This window comes from Phascolarctos cinereus, unplaced genomic scaffold (assembly GCF_003287225.1).
Source record: "Phascolarctos cinereus isolate Bilbo 61053 unplaced genomic scaffold, phaCin_HiC Scaffold_4;HRSCAF=312, whole genome shotgun sequence".
Lineage (NCBI taxonomy): Eukaryota > Metazoa > Chordata > Mammalia > Diprotodontia > Phascolarctidae > Phascolarctos > Phascolarctos cinereus.
Window position 1 is genome coordinate 52420133 of NW_027555847.1, and position 21154 is coordinate 52441286.

The 21154-nt window shown below is 39.4% G+C and overlaps 1 protein-coding gene across 1 annotated transcript; it reads right to left on the bottom strand.

The window, feature by feature from the left end:
- Positions 1-1321: 1321 nt before the first annotated feature.
- CIDEC (cell death inducing DFFA like effector c) lies at positions 1322-13942 on the bottom strand. Its single transcript, XM_020981337.2, has 6 exons — positions 13862-13942; positions 13409-13486; positions 12968-13118; positions 7070-7225; positions 6749-6936; positions 1322-2825 (listed from the first exon to the last, which is right to left on the bottom strand). The coding sequence occupies exons 1-6, from the start codon at positions 13864-13866 to the stop codon at positions 2648-2650; spliced, it is 756 nt and encodes a 251-aa protein (XP_020836996.1). The 5' UTR covers positions 13867-13942; the 3' UTR covers positions 1322-2647.
- Positions 13943-21154: the final 7212 nt, after the last annotated feature.

Here is a 21154-nt window from a genome sequence, read left to right on the forward strand (position 1 = left end):
GTGTATACAAAGATATGCTTTTGTTCTTGGAATTTTGCAACTGTAAATGCTATCCTTTTTCCTCCTGATGAATAGAAATGAATCAAATCAGCATTGCTTGTTATAGAGTAGAGGTAGAAAATATAACAGAAAATCAGCCTCAAAGCCATGAATACCTGGGTTCAGAGCACTTGCTGATGCGTACTGGCTCTCCCTGCTCTAGGCTACTGAGACTATAAGTTGCATAGAAAATTCCCGCTTGCATTGGTAGAGTTTTCTATATTAATGATATAGGTATATAGATAGATATAGATAGATATAATGATATATGTAGAAACATATAATATACATAATATATAATAGTAATAATCATAGAATCAGTCCTAATCCTTTCCCTATAGAATATATACATGCAGGCACACACTTATCCATAGACCTATTAATAAGTAAGGCTTTTCTCACTTGTTAGAACTTGTATATATCTGAATTAGCATTTCACAAGTAGCATCCCAAGGTGTGTGTGGGAAGGAATCCCATAAGCACCTCTATAAGGCCTTTGATTACTCACTGGAGGGCAAACTAAAGCCATTCTCCTACCTATTGCCAGCTACTTTGCATATCTCTTGCAGTAATTCTCTCTTGCCTTTTGATTCCTCCCTAAAATCAGTCAATGAAGTCTTCTATTTTTTGCCCAACAATAACCTTAAAGTATCCACATAGGGCTATAGAGAGACCCAAAGTGCCTGAGGCCATGGATGGGAGCAGCCATACCTCCCTTATTAGATAATCTTGACTAAAGGGTCATTTCCAGTGTCATTCCAAGGTCCCAAAGTACAGTTTTGGAAACAGTTTAGCATGGAGCACCTTACCTTACTCTTTATCCATTACCCTTCCTAGAAATTTTTGCCCCCTACCCCCACCCCAAGTGTATCTGTAACACACCTAAGATTTATTTTTTCATTATTGTTATTAAAGGGGCCATCCCCTTGACTCACTTCTTCAACGGTTCTTCAACACCCATTCACTGAAGGTGTGTTGCCTCACTCAAAATGAGAACTCGGAAAGATCTTAGCTTAAAAAGGCAAGGTCTCCCACTGTATACTGGGCCATCTCCAGTCATCTTGATCTATATCTGGCCACTGGACCCAGATGGCTCTGGAGGAGAAAGTGAGGCTGGACATTTTGCACAAGCCTCTCTCAAATCCAATTCAATGAACATCATGTCATCATCTCCCTGATGTCATGGTCCTCTTCGAGAATGAAGGACAAACCACAACCACACAAAATAGAATGTTTCCCCTTTAAAAAAAAAAAAAGGAAAGTTAGGAAGCAATTTTTTTTGGCCAAGCATTTAAACAAAACTGTAAATTTTATTTTCAGATCTGCATCCTTTCTTCCTCACCTTCATTCCAAATAAGAAAACAAGGAAAACAAAACCTGCTACAAATACGTACAAAATAAATTCCTGCATTGGCCATGTCCAAAAAAGATAGATGATATATGTATGTGTGTGTATGTATGTATGTATGTATGTATGTATGTATGTATGTATGTATGTATCTATCTATCTATCTATCTATCTCTATGTATATGTATATGTATGTATGTATATGTATATGTACATGTATGTATGTATATACACATATATATAATGCCTCAGTCTGCATTCTGAGTGAGTAGCATGATTTACCTTGAGTCTTCTGGAATTGTGGTTGGTCATTGTGTTGATCAGAGTTCCCAAATCTTTCCTATTTGTTTGTTTTTCAATATTGCTGATATTGTATAGATTGTTTCTACTCAATTCCCTCTGCATTACTTTGTACAAGTCTGGGGAGCTATCTCTGATACCCTCATACCACTTCAACGTAGAGAGCAGTGACACTGTCACCCCGATCTGGACATAGATAACGAGCCCCAAAGCATCCTACTCCTGTCTCCATCTAGCTACAAAGAAAAATCTTTCATAAACTTGCTTTGAAACACTTGTTTTGTGGGTGGGCTCCCCTTTTCCCCCATTCGTAATGAGGGTGCTTATTTTAACACCCACGTACACATTTGCCACCAAGTGAAGGAGTTGAAATGGGAAAAGGCTGATCTTTTTCAGGCTCCTCTTATTCAAACTCCTCAAATTCCAGAAGCTCTTATTCCAGTGGTGCAGGGAGTGGTCCCAACTTGTTGCAGCTGTCAAATTCACAGCCTATGGGTCTCTGCTCACGTAGTCACCCAACCCTGTAGATTCACATGTAGTTACAAAATTGTCAAGAAAAAGAAACAAGGAAGGTGTAATTTCCATAAGTTACATATTACAAATGTATCCCACCATGATGGGTTTAATTTATGACAATATGAGGCAACGCTGGAGTGAGGCAAAAACAGGGACGTGCATATTCAGGGATATGTGTTACAGTGATCATGGGTCCCAGAGGACTATGGTAAGGGGTTGGCCAGACTCTTTGGGGCAGAGATAGGGGAAAAGGAACAACAAAGCCCACAGCCTCCCCTTCAGTCCACACCCACTGCCCCACTGCTTATGCTCTTCCTCTGACTTTGTGGTATAATGGTGGGAGGGTGGAAAGACTGGATATACTGGCAGAAACCCTGGTGAAAATACTCCCAGGCAGTTAGGAGCACTCTGGGCTCTCTGCAGTTCAGTGTTTGGCCTGAGGCTTCACTGTAGCAGTTTCATAAGGGAAGGGACTCTGAACTTTGTTGGGAGAGGTAGCATGCCCCTCTCCAGGGCCTGTGGCTTCTCTGTGTCTTCAAGGAGGTATTGTATGAAGCTGGAGGTCCCCAGAAGGACATGACCAGTGGCCTGCATGCTGAAGAGTGCACATCGGAGAGCTTCCCTGAGTAGAGAGGGTAGGGAGGAGGAAGAGGGGGAAAACACAAATGTCACTTGAAGGGCAATGCTGGAAGGAGAGCGTGTCTGAGAGCTATCGATCTAGTCCCAGTCTGGCATCCCCAAGAATGGACATCTTGAACTGGATGTCCTGTGTCAGACACCTTAAACTCAACATGTCCAAAACTGAACTCGATATCTTTGCCCCCAAACCCTTCCCTTTTCCACACTTCCATATTACTGTCAAGGATACTACCATCCTCCTAGTGACACAGGCCCAAAACCTAGATATCACCCTCAACTCCTGATTCTCTCGGAACCACAACCCTTCCCCACCGCTGTCCAGTGCATTGCCACATCCTGCTGATTCTATTCTCACAGTATCTCTTCTATATGTCCTCTTCTGTCCTCTGACACTGCAACTACTGTGGCATAGTACTTACCGCTTCATGCTTAGACTACTACAAGAGCCTACTGGTTGGTCTGCTTGCCAAATGCCTCTCCCCACTCCAGTCCATCCTCCACTCAACTGTCAGACTGATCTTAAAATACAAGTCTATTGGGGCAGCTAGGCGGTGCAGTGGATAGAGTCAGAAGGAACTGAGTTCAAATCCTGCCTCAGTCATTTGACACTCACTAGCTGTGTAACCCTAGGCAAGTCACTTAACCTTGACTGCCTCACCAAAAAAGCAAACATATATATATATGTATATATATATATATATGTACAAGTACAAGTCTACTTCCCACAAATCATTCCTATTCCCTGACCCACCCCACTCCCCACACTCAATAAATTGCAGCGGCTACCTATTATATCCAGGATAAAGTACAAAATTTTCTGGTTTTCAAAGCCCTTCATAAGCTGGCCCTATCCTACCTTTCCAGTCTTACTCCCCTGAGTACTGTGAATACTCTGAGATCCAGGGACACTGACTTCCTTGGGGTGTCTTGCATCAGATATTTTATCTCCCAATTCTCTGCATTTTTGCTGGCCATCTCCTATGCCTGGAATGCTCTTCTTCCTCATCTTTGCCTCTTGTATTCCTTCAAGTTTCAGCTGAAATCCCATCTTCTGCAAGAAACCTTTTCATGTTCCCCTTAACGCTAGTGCCTTTCCTCTGAGATGACTTCCAATTTCTTTTGTATGTACGTGGTTGTTTGTATGCTATCTCCCCCATTAGCATGGAAGCTCCGTGAGGACATGAACTGTTTTGCCTTTCTTTGTATCTTTAGCACTTTCCATGTTGCCTGGCACATAGAGAGTACTTAATAAATGTTTGCTGACTGTTTCCAATCTTCACCTGAGCTACATTAAATCTTTTCCTTCCAGTCCTCCCTAAACCAGGGGATTTTAACCTGGGATCTATGAATTTGTTGTTAATATTTTAACAACTATTTCATCATGATTGGTTTTCTTTGTAATTCTATATGTTTATTTTATTTACTTAAAAACATTATCCTAAGAAAGAGTTGCTAGGCTTCACCAAACAGTCTATCTCACACACACACACACACACACACACACACACACACACACACACACACACTCTAAGAATGCCTGCCCTGGACAGAGGGAAATCTTCAGGCATTAGTGGGATATTGATATCCAGCTTAAGGTGAGCTTTTATTTTCATCATAGCAAATTTTGAGTCCAGGCTTTGGGACCCCAGACTTCAGGCTCTTCCTGATTACTGCTCTTTCAGCCAGGCAATATAAAATGCACCCTTGGCCAGGGCACAAAGGAAAATTTTCAAGCGACATTCTTCACATTTTGGAATGATGATAAAGATAAGTGACTTCTGCAAAGCTTTCACAAGTCAAGGGGTCAGCTGGGCTATCATGGGAAGAGGGGAATAAGAAAATTCACAGTTTTTGAAGTAGGCTATGTGCAGGTCTATATACAAGGGAGGAAGCAGGGTTGAGGGGGCAGCTAGGATTTCAAGGAGAAAGTTTTCAGGCTTTGGAGCAGAATGAAATAAAAGCCACTGGGAATTAGGGGATGCTGATGGACAGGAGCCCTGCTCCTGTGTAGGTAGCTAACGATTTTTGTTTCATGCATAACTGAAGACTTTGTACTGGTAATGTGGTTTCTAGTAATCCTCTAGAAAGAGAAGGCTGCCCCATGGAGGAGGGAGCCTTATGCCTCCTCATATTGGATGGTTCTGTACTGTATGTTCATGAAAGCATCATCTCCATGGGGGAAAGGAAAACAAGAGAAGTTCATTCAAGTGAACGAGAGCCACTAACATGTATCGTTCTTTTAGATTCAACTTCTGTATGTGTATGAGTGAAGTAAACCCGTTCTTTAGTAATCCCTCTGCTGGTACTAGATCGATTGTGCCAGTCTAATAGCCAGGCTTAGGACAACTTTCACCTTTCCATTCAGTCATGCATCTTGGCCTGTTCCTGCCCTTCCTCAGTTCACTCATTCATAAATTTGTCATGATAAAGACCTCTTAAGTTTGGAGACACTCCTCATGGTCACCCTCCCTCTTTCATTTTATCTACCTAATTCTTTTTTTTAAGGCTCAGCTTAAATGCCACCTTATCCAGCAGAACCTTCTTCCATCTCCCCAGCTCATAGATAGCTCTCCCTCTACCATCTAAGGCAGAGGTGTCAAACATGTGGCCAGCTGGCCAACACTTCAGGTTACAGAACCACATTAAAATGTTTGGGAAGTATTTAACAAAACAAATAAAAACACAATACAACAATTGACATTACATTTTAAAACTAAGTCAATATGCTGCCTGCAAGGATCCTTCTCTATGGATCAGTGGTCCCTATTTCTATTTGAGTTGGACACCACTAATCTAAGGCACTTGTGGCCTTAAAAGCCCACATGGCCTGTAGTTATACTCAAGCAGAGAAAATTAACATCTTGTCTCTTCAACTAGAATGTAAAACTCTTTCAAACATTTTAGTGAATATCTTTTGAGTGTAAGACACTAGGGATACAGAGACAAATTAAATAGTCTCTAGCTTCAAGGAAGTTATAGTAAATGATTAGTTTTACAAAGTGGCTACAACATAACATTACCATTATTATTATTATCATCATCAACATCATCATCATAATAGCTAGTGCATATATAATGCTTTAAGATTTGTAAAGCACTTTACATATATTATGGTCCTAACTATCTATGAGGTAGGTATTGTTATTACCCCATTTTACAGATGTGAAGACTGAAGTTAAGTAGTTAAGTGACTTTCTGACTCCTAGTCCAGCACTCTAATCATTGCAACATTTAGCTGCTTACATAGATACAGAAAGGAAAATGCAAAGTAGTATCAGGAAGAAGCAGCTAGGTGGCACAGTGAATAGAGTGCTGGGTCTGGAATCAGGAATAGTCATCTTCCTAAATTCAAATCTGTCCTCAGACATTTACTAACTACGTGACCTTGGGCAAGTCACTTAATCCTGTTTGCCTTACAAAAATCCTGTTTGTTTACAGTTTCATCATCTATAAAATGAGTTGGAGAAGTAACTGGCAACTCACTCTAGTACCTTTGCCAAGAAAACCCCAAATGAGATCATAAAGAGTTAGACACTACAGAAATGCCTGAACAACAACGATCAGGAAGGAGAGATAACTGGGCTGGACAGGAATCAGGAAGGACCTCATATAGAAGTCTCCTCCTGAGCTAAGCCTTAAAGGAAGCCAGGTATTCTAAGGAAATGGTGAAGAAGGTATGCATGCACCTGTGCCAAGGTGGGAGATATGATGCCGTGTTTGAGGAACAACTAGGCAGCCACTTTGGCTGGAAAGCTAGATCAGGGAGCGTATCTTATGCTTTTGTATCTCAGCATCTAGGATAGTACTGTGTTCGTGTTAGCTGTGCAAATACTTGTTGACTTAAATTAGACCAGAAGTAGATGAATGTGCCTGGTAAGCTGAGCTGCCTTCCCCCAAACTACTCACTTCATGATGCGCTTGGCCCCATAGCAGTGCAGATCATAGGATAGTGTATAGTTGCCATACAGTGTTGCTTTCACATTCAGGCAGCCAATGAAGTCATCTGGACTTGCTTTGTATAAGTCAAAGGTCACAGAGGCCACATCCATCCTCTTAGAAGGCTTTTGAGAGAGTGAGAGCTCATATCCAGACCCCTAAAATGAACATTACAGGTCATGGAGGTAGGCTGGTTAGTTAGGATATGGATAAGAGCAGTTAGCAGATAGCTTCTGCCACCACCAGAGTTTTATCTTCTCTTTCCCCTTGTGTCCCCCTGCCTTGGTTTACCTGGTTGGATGCTGGTCGCCATTTCTGCCCCTTCTCGAGGACCATGAGAACTGTGTCTTCATTTAGTGTCTGGAAATACTCCTCTGTTTCTATGATAGTACCGTCTTCTTCCAGAACCAGGGAGAAGGTGCCTACCACTGATAGAGCTTCTTGTACCTAGGGAAAGAGAGGCATGACTATGACCAGACCTTTCTCCTCTTCTTTTCCCCTGCTTCCCTTCCCATCCTGAACAGAAATCAAGATATCAACTAGTTAGTCAGTTCAACAGAAGTGCCAAGTGCTGGGGGTATAAAGATGAAAAATGGCAGTCCCTAAATGGTCTCTAAGATGTGTCTCAGCTCGAAAGCTTTCCATCAACTAGGTGGTACAGCGGATAGACCACTGGGCCTGGAGTCAGGAAGACCTGAGTTCATACCCAGCCTCAGACACTTACTAGCTATGTGACTATGGGCAAGTCAATTAACCACAGTTTACCTCAGTTTCCTCATTTGTAAAGTGTTGATAATAATAGCACCTACTTCTCAAGGCTGTTGTGAGGATCAAATGAGATCATATTTGTAAAGCATTTAGTTCAGCAGAGAATAAGAACTATGTGTCAGTGCTAGCTGTTATTATCCTCTATAAACTATATAGTTAGATGTCCAGAAAAAGCAAAATAAACAGTTGACTGTAGGCTGGTATGAGACATGAAATTACTGCGTCGTAGAAAAAGTACTGGAAGGAGTACGTCTTAGAAAACAGTGTTGCTGGGCAGCTAGGTGGTGCAGTGGATAGAGCACCAGCCCTGGATTCAGGAGGACCTGAGTTTAAATCCGGCCTCAGACACATAACACTTACTAGCTGTGTGACTATGGGCAAGTCACTTAACCCCATTACCCAGCCAAAAAAAAAGAAAAGAAAAGAAAAAGAAAACAGTATTGCCCATAATACTGTTTGCTGGCTAAGGCTTCAGAGAATCACAGGTAAAGCCCCTCCTACACCCAAGGCAATATTTTAGAATGTTTGAAATCCTGCCTAGGTTTCAATATAATTTTGTAGTCAAGAGAGGAGTTCTTAATCTTAAAAACACTAACTAGGATATACTTTCCATGTTTATTCATGTTATTTTTTAAAAATACAAATGTATAGGGGCAGCTAGGTGGTGTAGTAAATACAGCACCGGTCCTGGAGTCAGGAGAACCTGAGTTCAAATTCGGCCTCAGACACATAACACTTATTAGCTGTGTGACTCTGGGCAAATCACTTAACCCCAATTGCCTTGCTAAAAAAAAATATAAATGTATAAAATCTGAATTTATGAATAAGCTTCTTATAAAAGTTTTGCATGTTAGCATTTTGCTAAATGAAGCCATATATGTTTAGTGGCTGCCAAAAAAGGAGAGGGGGTGGGGAGAACAGTGTCTCCCTTTTAGTCTACTGGGGATTCTTCCCCACCTCTACTTTGTGGTAGATTCTCGTATCATTTTAACTGTAGTCTAATGCAAAGATATGACATGTCCACAAATGATATTATGTCAGTCATTTCATACAATAAGGGTCTTAAATAGCTCTGACTGTTACATATTTGAACTAGAGAGATAAGCTAGACTAGCTCCCTAAAGGGAGGAAGAGGAAGTTAATGGTAGAAATGGGACAGAATCAAGATGGATCTCCTCTCTTTAAGTCCAATGCTCTTACTGTCTTCATTGTAACAAGTCTGGCCAGTTGTGACTTAAGTACTCGAACAAAGTTACCAGATTCAATAGTGTAGACAAAGTTTCTTTCCCTGGGAAGTGAATCATTGTCTGAATTCTATTTCTTCACCTTTACAATGTTGCCAGTATTTCCTTGGAGGAGTGGGGGAGAGGGGGAGATGTGCGTGGTGTTCACGCAGAAGAGATCAGAGAAAATTCTGAAATTAACCATGATGGTAATTTTGAAAAACACAGGACAGTATAGAAAGTAGTATATAGAGAAACAAATCCACCTCTACTTGTTTCACACCGGGTCTCCAGGCAACGTTTGGGAGAGTTACTAAGGAAAAAATGAAATTTAGAAGCTGTACCCCAACTGTCTTCAGCTCACTACTGGAATTGTTCATTAATTTTCTAGAGGCAGCTAGATGGTGCAGTGGATAGAGTGCTGGGCCTTGAGTCAAGAAGACCCAAGTTCACAATCTAACTTCACATACGTACTAGCTATGTGACCCTGGGAAATTTAACTGTCTGCCTCAGTTTCTTCATCTGTAAAATGGGGATAATAATAGCACCTACCTCTCAGAGTTCTTATGAGAATAAAATGAGACTATATAAAGTACTTTGCAAACCTTAAAGTGATATGTAAATTGTCATTATTATTGCTATTGTGATCCAAGATGTACCACAAGCTTCTGCCTTCTTAAGTAGAGTATATTAAATAGGATTTGAGCTGGTTATTGATCCTGTCAGAACTAGGGGCATTATGTGTAGGGCTCTTTGCCCCTATACCAAGAGGTTCAAACCTGGTTTGTTTTTTTTTTAACATTGTTATCAGATACAGAAAAAGAAAACCAAGCAGTCAGTCATCACTTCTTGTGCCATATGTACTAGTTTGTGACAAGCTAGTTATCTTGTCATGGAAGCTTCTCCTTAGAATCCAGAAGATATGGGTTCAAGTACTAATCTCTAAGCCATGCTAACATTGATTAAGCGATTCAGTCTCTTAGAACCCCAGGTAACTCTAAGTGTGCTTTGATACAGGATTTTGCTATCGTCCAAACAAAAACAGCATTTGCTAGAATCACATTAAGAATGTGGTGCATACAGGCTCCAAGTGAAGCCTGGGAGGAGGGAGAAAAGGTGAGGGGGGAGAATTCCCCTTAAGGTAACTGATCCAACAGTGTTTGACAACTATAAAAGATAGCCAGACTTGCCGGGGTTTGTAGAGTTTCCTTTGTAGTCTAGAAGAGGCTCTAAAGAGAAAAGGAGCTTAACTCTTAATTGACTTCGCTAAATTTGGTTGTCTGGGGGTGAGGGGAAGGATAGATAATTATTTTCCCTTGCCCTCTCCCTTTAAGAAGAAGGCAAGAAGCATAATTATTGGCCTTATTCATCTTGCTTTTAATCACAGCTAAATTTTACAGAATGAGAATGAAGGAGGATATATAAGAATAATTATATATAAGAATATATAAGAAGAAAGGGAAAAAGGAATAGTGTGCCTGGAATGTTCCCATTGGGGAAAAGCCATAAAATATGGTAATAAGTGAAAAGCCATAAAACTTAAACTCTGTGAAAGGTAGAAGTCAGGACATGGTGACCTGTTAACAAATCATAACTTAGATACTGAATCATAATTTAGACAGTGACTCATAATTTAAGACACTATGATCTATGAAAGCCATAACAAGAATATTGTGACCCTTACGTGACCTATACATGATCAATACACAAACTTATGTTTGGGCCTAACATTGTCTTAATGCCCAAGCCCATTACTAAGCAGAAAACTAAAAATATCCACCCACCAGTAGTGATGTGCTCTCTAGCTCCTCCCCATCTTTGATTGTTTTCTATAATTACCATGGCGATTTGGGGAGTTCTTCAGCAGGCATTCACTGAACTGTCTGGCTGCTGCCCCATACTGAAGATTGCCCCTGTTTTCTAAGTATTCGTAATGATTGATTAAACCCATAATCAATCTGGAGCTCCTTGGCCTCTTCCTTTTGTATCAAAAGAACACCCTACCATTATGGGAGAGGTACAGGGTTCCCCAGCCGGGGGAATTCTGGACCCTACAGTGGAATTTGTCATTTCTTCTTCAAAGCCAAGAAGCAATGTAGTATACTGTTGGTTTTAGAGTCAGCAACTGGGTTCAAATCTCACTTTGACTTAGGATCATGGATCTAAAGCTGAAGAGACCTTAGGATATCTAGCCCACTTTCAGCAACTGAGGTTGTGTAGTTTATCCAAGACTAGACAGGATTAAAAAGTCACTTCCTTCTCTGTGCCTCAGTTTCTTCCACTAGGAAGTGAGGGGCTTGGACTAGATGACCTTTAAGATTTCTTTTCAGCTTTACGCTGACAATCCTTTTCTAATAAGGATAGTCAGGCCTCAGTTCTTCCCAGCCTTGGAATTCTATCCCTCTACAGGGTGCATAATAAGTGTAAATTAAGCCAGTTGACATCTCTAAGGATGAAAAAGATCACAGTGGTCCAAGGAGAAGAGGTCCATGATACAACCAAGGTTTACACAAAGTACCATTCATTCTTTGGGGAAGTTAAAATGTCCTTCCTCCTTAGTCCTGGCCAGTTTGCTGGAAACTGTCTCCTTGAGGATAAGGCTATAGAGCTAGAAGAGACTTTGGATATAGGCCAATTTTATCCCCATTTTACAGGTGAGGACATGAAAAGTACACAGAGCTTGAGCTACTTGCCCAGAGTTACAACTGGTGACTACAACAAAGTCAGGACCAGAACTTGTCCCTTGACACCTAGTCTAAAATATTCTTAGTATTTATTCCATGTAACTTTCTTCCACCATTAGAAAACTAGACTAAGATAATTTCTTCATGGGGTCTACCATTAGTCCAGAAGTATTCCCAGGGCCAGTAATGTATATAGAGTTTAGGACATTACCCACACTATTAGATGTCATTATTGACAAATTTCAAAAGGTTGCCCAACCCACTAGCCTTTTAAGGGTCAAAAGCAAGAGTTCTTCACATGGGATTTAATTTTTAAAATATATTTTAAACATTTCCTGATAACTGTATTTATATACCCGATGTCCATTATAATTGTATATTTTTGCATTTAAGAACATTATTCTGAGGAATCCATAGGTTTCACTAAACTGCCAAAGGAGTCCACTACACAAAAAAAGTTAAGAACCCCTCATCTAAAGGGGATCCCCAAGTCTTTTCCTCACACCAAGCTTTGACCAAAGGGTTTGACCTGGGGTTGTAGAAGGGACTTAGCCATATGTCAGCAATAGCCTGCCTAAAAACGTACTGTAGAACAGACCTAAAAGTCAGGAGACTGGATCCTAGTCTCATCTCTGCCACTAATTCATTTCAAACATTTAAGCATCTACCAAGTTTAAGGCAGTGGTGTGTCTAATAAAGACAAGAACAGTCTAAGGCTTATCAAATGATGCAAGAAAATATACACATGACGATAATGGGGGGAAAAAAGAAAAGAAAAATTTCAGCCCTGAAATTATGACTAAGCTAGTTCTAGAGAAGAGTTGAAAAATGCACCTCTTTCTCTTCTTTGGAGGTTGGAAGAGAAAGGGGTATTACCTGTACAGAATATTGTACATATTGTAAAATACCTGATATGTTTGTTGGTTTCGCTGAATTATGGCTTCCCCTTCCCTTTCTAATCTCTCTTACAAAGGATAAGATCCACATAGAGAAAGATAAATGTCAAAGTGAAAGTGTTATAAAAACAAAGAGCTATCAACCAAAATAAGATTTTTTTGAAGTTCCTGCCCTCAAGAAGCTTTTGTTTTCCTCCGAGGACTATAACATATTGACAAATAAATACAAGAAAAACTGAGAAGGGAAAGTGCCCTAGAAGCATGCATGACACGAGAGAACCTGGCAAAGTAGCCTTTAATTCAGACAGGTCTCTTACATTTTATGGGGCTGTTGTTTTTTTGTTTTGTTTTTGTTTTGTTTGCTTGCTTTTTAATCTGAGAAATACAGAGATTGCTTTAAAAGTAAGTCACTTAAGGTTCCTTCCAGTTCTGAAAGAAATCACAAAAGATCTTAAACCACCTTTAGCTTGAGGTGGGTTGGGTTTCCTGTAGGCATGGGCCGTTCTTGCCTTGTATATAGACATGTACTCATGACTAGCCTCACTAAGACAATATTTTAAATACAGAAGCTAATTAGTTGCAACTACCAAGATTAGCCTATCTAACATAGTCTCTCACCTTGTGGCTGAGGTCTAAGAGACTACCAGCCATGATCCCCTTCCGAATGCTCCGATCAGCATTGCTCACTCGGTAGGGTAGGGCTTTGGTCACGTAACTCGTTTCAGCCAACAGCTGCTGTTTCACCACAGAGGTATTTACCGCTACCCAACTGGAAAGCCAGATAGGACAGTAAGGATGGGTCCTCTTTATAACTCCCAGCTTCTTCACTTACCCTCTACCACCTTCTAACCTTGTTTCCTCTCTTCCCAGTCAAATGACCCCTCCCTTCCTTCTGAAGTCTATCCCAGACTTTATTTTGGGAAGATTTTCATGGTGAACTTCACCTTGCTTGGATCACAACATAAATAAGTTGCCAGAGGGCAAGCAAGATCTACTTACTGTGTGCCTTCTTGTGGGCAGGAAATTGATTTGTTAAACTTGAATAGGGATGAGCCTCACCTGGAAAGAGACTTGGGAGAAAGAAGGCTGAGAGACTTCATTGCGTATTCCATCCTAGTCAACTGTACTGGTTGAGACCTATGAAGGAAACAAAGACCACTCATTCCAACCAAGTCACATTTCTCTCCCTGGAAACCTCTCCCCAGCAGAGGAAGCTCTAGGACTTGTTTTCCTCATGGCGCTACAGCAACAAAACCAATGAGAAGCAATCTATTACCATCCACACCTCTCTTCCACCTCCCTCCCCTAGCCTGACATCCCTACAACTGGCTTCATGGCTTAGCTGCTTGACTAGCAACAACTGTCTCCAAGTCAGGAAATGAATTTCCTAATTTAGACATCTGGTCTAGACATCCAGACCCTCCCAGGTCTCAAGCCTATGCTTGGCTCAGTCTTCCCTTAGTAGGGGTCCTTAGGTCAAGTCCATTTCTGACCACTCCCCCAGACACTCACTCCATGTCTGCCTGTCCCCCTGCTACATTCAAACTGTCCAGGAAATCCAGGATTAGAGCTAAAGAGACACAACATAACTGAACTCTGTTCCAGAGGGCAGAGTCCCCAGCCAACTAAACGCTGCTTACATAAGAGCTTAGGAGTCTTTCACTGAGATATGGAAGGCCCTGCTCCCCCACAGCCTTTTCACCTACCTGGCTGTCAGACAACACTGTACTCAAAGAACTTACTGCAATCACATTTCTTTTGATTTCCCCCTGAGGGAATCTATCTCCACCCCAAACTGTCCTATAGCCAATGCTAGGAGAAAGGTCAGGGCTTCTACTAATACTTAGGAAACTTAAGTTCTGACACTAGATCAGCCTGGGAGCTTTACCCTTTCTCTTACCCTCCCTAATCCAGCACCATCCATACATCAACTACCCTACCTAGGAATTGTTTTCTGCCTCAGCAAGACATCCTTCAGACAACCAGCCCCAACAGTCAGGGTCCCCTCCATCCCCCTGATATCATCAAGAGCCTCACCAACTTTCCACTCTTACAACAACAGCCCCCCCCAAAAAAAAACCTTCTACCACCCCTCCCCAATTAGGAGCAGCTTCTCCTATTCTCATGTCTCATTAAAAGCCTTCTATCTCTAGGGCATCACTTGCCTGCTTGCTCTCCTGACCCAAGAGCTGACCAGAAGCAATCTTAAGTTCAATTCCCTTTCTCCCCCACTCTCCAATTTATTTCTGGCTCACAGTAGAGCTCCTCCTCCTGGGTTATCAACTCCGGCCAGAGGAAAGGCATGTAAAGAGTCATGGCTTGAGCTGTCCCTCATATCTTGTGACCTCCACTTATCCTTGCTCTGAGAAACAGATCACCTTTGTGGAAGGAAAGCATGGAAAATGTAGAGAGGTGGAGACAAGGTAAGAGTGAACTGAAGGTCAAGGTTGAGATAATAGCATCTTACCTTTTCCTCCAAAGATCTGCGGAATCTGCTAGACTTGTGCAGGAACTAACTCCAGGGCATCAGGTTGGCCATTAATTCAATGGGTATTTATTGTGCATCTGCTACGGGAACACCAAAAGGTTAGACAGTACAGCGGATATAAAGATATATCCCATGTTTACACAAACGACAGCAATCCAAGGAAGTAGCTGCTAAGTGTCGTACGGGTGCTATTAAAAAAATTAAAAAGCAGGCTCAACTCATTTTGCTTCTGTTTTCTCTAGCAAGAAGAATGATTCGGAGATTAGGAAGGATAGAAAAGAAATGGCTAATAGGGAGTTCAAAACCATGATAAATAGGGAGGTAATAAGAGAGTACCTAGCTGTCCTCAAATAATTCAATACATCAGGTTTGAATGAACTAGATCCCAGGTACAGAAAAAACTGTTTCTATTATTTGAAAGATACAGTTTCTAAGCAGTTGTGACTGTGTGTTAGAGAGTAAGGGGTGGGGATTGTTGAAAGATTAGAGAAGGGCAAATGTCCCAATTTTCAGAAAAGAACAGAGAGTAGAGTCTACAAACCATAGACCAGAGATTCCTGGCAAAATTCTAGGATGGATTACTGAAGGGATGTGAATATCAAGAAAGTTTCATTGTCAAAAAAAAAAAGTCTTATCAAACTAACCTTTTCTGACAGCGATGTTTGATGGGTAGACCAAAGTGCTGCCCTGTTGAGTTTATTGGATTTTTAGATCGCATTTGATAAAATGGAGTTTTGTGAGCTAGACAACACAGAATAGTTAGGAGCATTCAGAACTGGTTGGGTGACCTCACCCAAAGAGTAGTTGTTAATAGTTTCATGTTAACTTGGAGGGAGTTTTCTAGTGAAATGTCTCAGGCATTAGTCCTTGGATCTGTGCTGTTTTAATCTTCTTATCAGTGACTGTAATGAAGTCATACATGACATGCTTGTCAGATCTGCAGATGACTCAAAGCTAACGTGCTTGATGGTAGTTAGGATCTAAAGAGATCTCAACAACTTAGAACATTGGACCAATACAGTAGGATGAAATTTAATGGAGAGAAATGTAAAGATCTTCATCTAAATTTAAAACTTAATTTCAAAAATAAAAAATAAGAGAGTATGGTTAGATAATTGTTCTTGTGAAAAAGATCTGAAAATTAAAAAAGAGAGAGAGTTGGTACTTAACAATATAGGAAAGTTCCAGTGGATCTGATGAGACAAGTAAGAACCAGAAGCAAGGGGAAATGTTATCTCAGGGTTGTGGAAGGGCTTTCTTTTTGATAGGAACTGCTGGGAAAACTGAAAAGCTATTTGGCAGAAATCTAATTTATACCAGCAGCTTACACTACATATCACAAGAAACTCCATATAGATACTTCACTGAAATATAAAATATCACGCCATAAAAAAAAAAAAAAGAATGAGGTACCTATCATAATTCTGGCTGGAGGAAGATTTTTATTGGGTTTTTAAAAAGTACATCTTTGTTCATATATTTTTATTTTAGATCACTAAAATTTTCTCCCAGTATCCCTTCTCCTTCCTTTTACCAGAGTCATACCATATAACAAGGAATATTTTTAAAGAAAAAGAGGAAGAAGAGAAAAATCCAGCAAAACCAATAAAAATATGGAAAAAGTCTGAAAATACATGCAGTGTTCCACACTCTTGGGCCTCCCACATGTGCAAAGCTGTGGGGTGGCAGTTTCCTTTCATATTTCTTTGGGCCATTTTTTTTCCTTCTAATATTATAACACTCAGTTTTTATTATTTTGTGATGATTTTTCTTTCCATTTACATTTTTGTTGCAGTCATTGTGTATATTGTTTTCTTCGCTCTGTTTACTTTATGTTGCATCTGTTCACATTGTCTTTCCATGCTTCTTTGTAGTCACCACATTCATCATTCTGTTACACCACAATCATATTCCATTATACTAATGTACCATAATTCATTTAACCATTTCATTATCTGTGGACATCTATTTTGTTTTCAATTCTTTGCTAATACAAAAAGTGCTACTACAAATATTTTGGTGAATGTGGAAATTTTCATCTTATCAGTGATCTCCTTGGGTCATATGCTAGGTCGTGGAATCTCCAAGTCAAAGGGTATGGATATTATAGACCATTTACTTGAACAATTAAAATTGCTTTGCAAGGTGGTTATAGTGATTTACAGCTCTACTAACAATGAACTATTGTGGCTATCTTCCCACAATCCCTCCAATATTTATTACTTCATCTTTTGTCATCTGTACCAATTTACTGGCTATGAATTAAACCTTAGGGTTGTTTTATTTTGTATTTATCTAATTGGTAATTATTTGGATTATTCTTTCATATGGTTGCTAATAGTTTCTAATTCCTCTTTTGAGAATTGTTTGTTCATCTCCTTTAACCACTTATCTATTAGGGAATGATTTGCATACATACACGCATTAGTTAGTTGTTTATGTATCTTAGATATCAAACCCTTATCAGAGAAATTTGCTACAAAAATTTTTCCCATATCTTTTCCTAGATGTATTAATTTTGCTTGAACAAATCCTTTTTTGATTTCTTATTTAAAAAAAACCTACCTATTTTATCTTTTGTAATTGTCTCTATCCCTTGTTTGGTTAACCAAACATCTCCTAACCATAGTCCTGAAAGATGTATGACTTGCTTCTTTGCTAATTTTTTAGTGATAGGATCTTTAATATTAAAGTCATGATTCCATTTTGAATTTTGTGGAATATGTTATAAGGTGATAGTCTAAGCCTGGTTTCTGCAGACTATTTTCCAGTTTTCCCAGCAATGTAATCAAATAGGGAATCCTTTCTTAAGTAATTTACATTTTTGCATTTATGGATATTGGGTTTTGAGTTCCACTGTTTCCGGTTTTCCCTTGTTTAGTCTGTTACATTGATCTACCTCTATTTTTCAATCAGTGCTAAATGCTGTCAATGGTTATGGATTTATAATCTAGTTTGAGGTGTAGAAGTACTATTTTCCCTTCATTCTGCCTTTTAAAATATTTTTTCTCTTGATATTCCTTATCTTTCGTTATTTTTCTTTTCATTGTTGAGTCCTATAAGACATGCCTTTGATAGTTTGCTATACCAGCAAAATTATAACTTAATCTAGGCAGTATCATCATTTTTATTACATTTACACAGCCCTGCCATGAGTTCCTCCAGTTATTTAAGTTGTTTTTTATTTCTTTAAGGATCACTTTGTAATTGAATCTATACAAGCATCTTGTGTGCTTTGATAGATTGATTCTTCAAATATTTTATGCAGTTTTTAGTTATTTTGAATGAGGGGCAGGATTTCTTCAACAAACAAAGGATAAAGATGATCACAAAGGACAAAAATGATATCCTTTATTACCCAAAATGAAAAAGCACGGGGGAAAAAAATCAATGCAGTTAAAATAAGAAGCAAAAACATCAAGCGCAGGGGGTGGGGGGAGGGGAAACTTTGCATCAAATATCAATGATAAAAGTCTGCCATAAGAAAATTAAAAGAGCCAATATAAATATTTTCATACGTGTAATCTGAGTCCCAATGCCCACCTGGTATGGGATTTGCCCCTTATTGGTGCAGAGCAATGTCTCACGCCTGTGTGAGGGGCAGGACAGAGTTGACAAGAGGAGAGGTCCACTCTTTTCAAGTTTCTTGAGCCCTGTCAGTTTCTTTGGGCTCTTCAGTCTCTGGGATTCTAGTACTTCTGACTTCCAGCTTTGTGACAGAAGATACATAATGTCAATCCCACTTCAGGTTGCCAAAAGGAAAAGACTTCGGGATGAAGCTATTATGAGAGGAGCTTGCAGTCCCCATCATGTCCTTATTCCCAGCTTGTTACACTAGAGACTTTGGAGGAACTTCTCCTTTGGTGAGATATAGAACTCTCTGATGAGATACATTATCTCACTCTGTAGAAGAGCTCATTCACTTTGTATTGAATGGGATATATTCTCCTATGTGTACCTCCTCTGATTATAATTTTTTCCTATTGACTTGGATAAATGAGTTTCATTGCTAATTTCTATGTGGATTCATTGTAGAACTGATATTTGGTGGGAAGGGAGTCAAGCCTCCGATATAAAGCTTGTGGTCCTCTTTCCTTAACAAGAAATTGTGATCATAAGTTTAGCTCGACAACCATATCTCTTGGACTAATAATGTTTAAGAGAACAGATGGGCATAATTCAAGCCTAGTATCCCCTCTCTCTGGGGAAAGCACAGCAGGATGGCCAAGCTTCTGTTCCCAGTCTCCTGCTTCTCCTCTTGGCAGGAAACAAAGCATCCCTTGGAGAAAGGTAGGGGGAGAAGAGGCTAGAGATGTGTATTCTGCCTCCCTTGGAGACACACACAACATCTGAATTCTACGTGTAGGGAACAGTTCTTGCTACATACACATGTAATATTTGCTGTTTCTTTTTATTTCTTTTGGGATATTGGCCTAGCAGTGGTACAGTTGGATCAAAGAATATGTAGTTCACTTACTTTCTAGGTAAATTGCTTTCCAGAATGTCTGGACCAATTTCACACCTCCACCCACAGTGCACCAGGGTGCCTTTTCCCCACAACCCCTCCAACACCTATCATTTCCTACCCTTAAAAAAAAATCTTTAAGTTTGATTAGTGGAATCTCAAAGTTGCTTTAATTTGCACTTCTCTAATTATTAGTAAATTAGAGTTTTTTCCCTATGATTGTTGACAGCTTGAATTTCTTCCTTTAAAACTGATTGTCCATATCCTATCACAATTTATCTATTAGAGAATGGCTTTTAATCTGATTAATTTGAATCAGTTCCTTTTGCAGCTTGGAAATGAGACATTTATCAGAGAAACTTATTGCAAGATTTCTCCCTGGTTATTTGTTTCCCTTTCAATTTTTGCTACATTAGATTGGTTTGTGCAAAATTGTTGTAATTTTACCTAATCAACATTGTGATCTTCTCTGTCACCTGTTAAATTATGAACTCTTCCCTTATCCATACATTCAAATGGCAATTTCTTCCTTGCTCCCCTATTTTGTTTATGATACGACATTTAATCTCTAGCTAGGTCTTGTATCCATTCAGAGCTTATCTTCGTGTATTGTGTGAAGTATTGATCTAAGCCAAATTACTGCTAGACTGCTATCTAGTTTTCCCAGCAGTTTTTTTTTAATTAAATAGTGAGTCTTTTCTGCGGTAACTAGGATATTTGGGTTTATCAAACACTATGCTACTGTGATTGTTTCCTTCTGCATGTTGTATATATAATCTGTTCCCCTGATAGACCCCTTTCTTTTTTAACCAGTACCAAGTTATTTTAACTATTACTGCTTTGTAGTACAGTTGGAGACCTGATACTGATAGACCCTCTTTCTTCTCATTTTTTTCATTATTACCCTTGAGATTTTTAAAAAATTTTTTCTTCCTCCATATGAACTTCATTTTTTTCCCCTGACTATATAAAATATTCTTTTGGGAGTATGGCACAGCACTGGTTAAGTAAATTGTAGACATTATTGTCATTTTTATTATATTCATTTGAAACACCTATGAACAATGAATGTTTTTCCAATTATTTAGGTGTTTTATTTCTTCTTTTTTTTTGCTAGACCATGGAGTTAAGTGAGTCACCCAAGGTCACACAGCTAGTAAGTGTCTGAGGCCACATTTGAAACTCAGGACCTCCTGTCTCTCCAGGACCAGTGCTCTATCTACTGCACCACCTAGTTGCCCATAGATGTTTTATTTCTGCAAAGAGTAATAATTAAATTCATATAGTCCCAGGATGAATCTTTGTAGATATATTTCCAAGTATTTTATAGCTTCTATGTTTATTTTTAATGAAATTTCTCTTTCTAGCTCATCTTGTGGGATTTGTTGGTTACATATAAGAATGTTTATTATTTTGTAGATTTGTCTTATATTCTATAACTTTGTTGAAGTGATTAATTATTTCAGTTAACTCCTAGTTGACCTGGGTTCTCCAGGTACATCATATCATCTGCAAAATGTGGTAATTTTTATTTTCTCTTTGTTTTTGCTTATTTCCTCAATTTCTTTGTCTTATCACTATAATTAGCTTTTCTAGCACTATGTTAAAGCACTATGTTTTCTGGCACTATTAGTGATAATGGACATCCTTTCTTTACCCCTATTTTATTGGGAAAGCCTCTAAGTATCTTTAGATTACATATAATGTTTGCTCTTTGGTTTTTAAAATTTTTTAAAATTTTTTTAAAATTTTTGTTTTTTGGTTAGGCAATGGGGGTTAAGTGACTTGCCCACGGTCACACAGCTATTAAGTGTTATGTGTCTGAGGCTGGATTTGAACTCAGGTCCTCCTG

What these genes read in the sequence shown, in the direction of transcription:
- CIDEC (XM_020981337.2), bottom strand. An exon ending in TCTCCCAAGTCTCTTTCCAG is followed by an intron (nt 13,119 to 13,408) that starts GTGAGGCTCATC and finishes CTGGCTTTCCAG; the next exon opens with TTGGGTAGCGGTAAATACCT. An exon ending in TCTTAGACCTCAGCCACAAG is followed by an intron (nt 7,226 to 12,967) that starts GTGAGAGACTAT and finishes CTCTTTCCCTAG; the next exon opens with GTACAAGAAGCTCTATCAGT.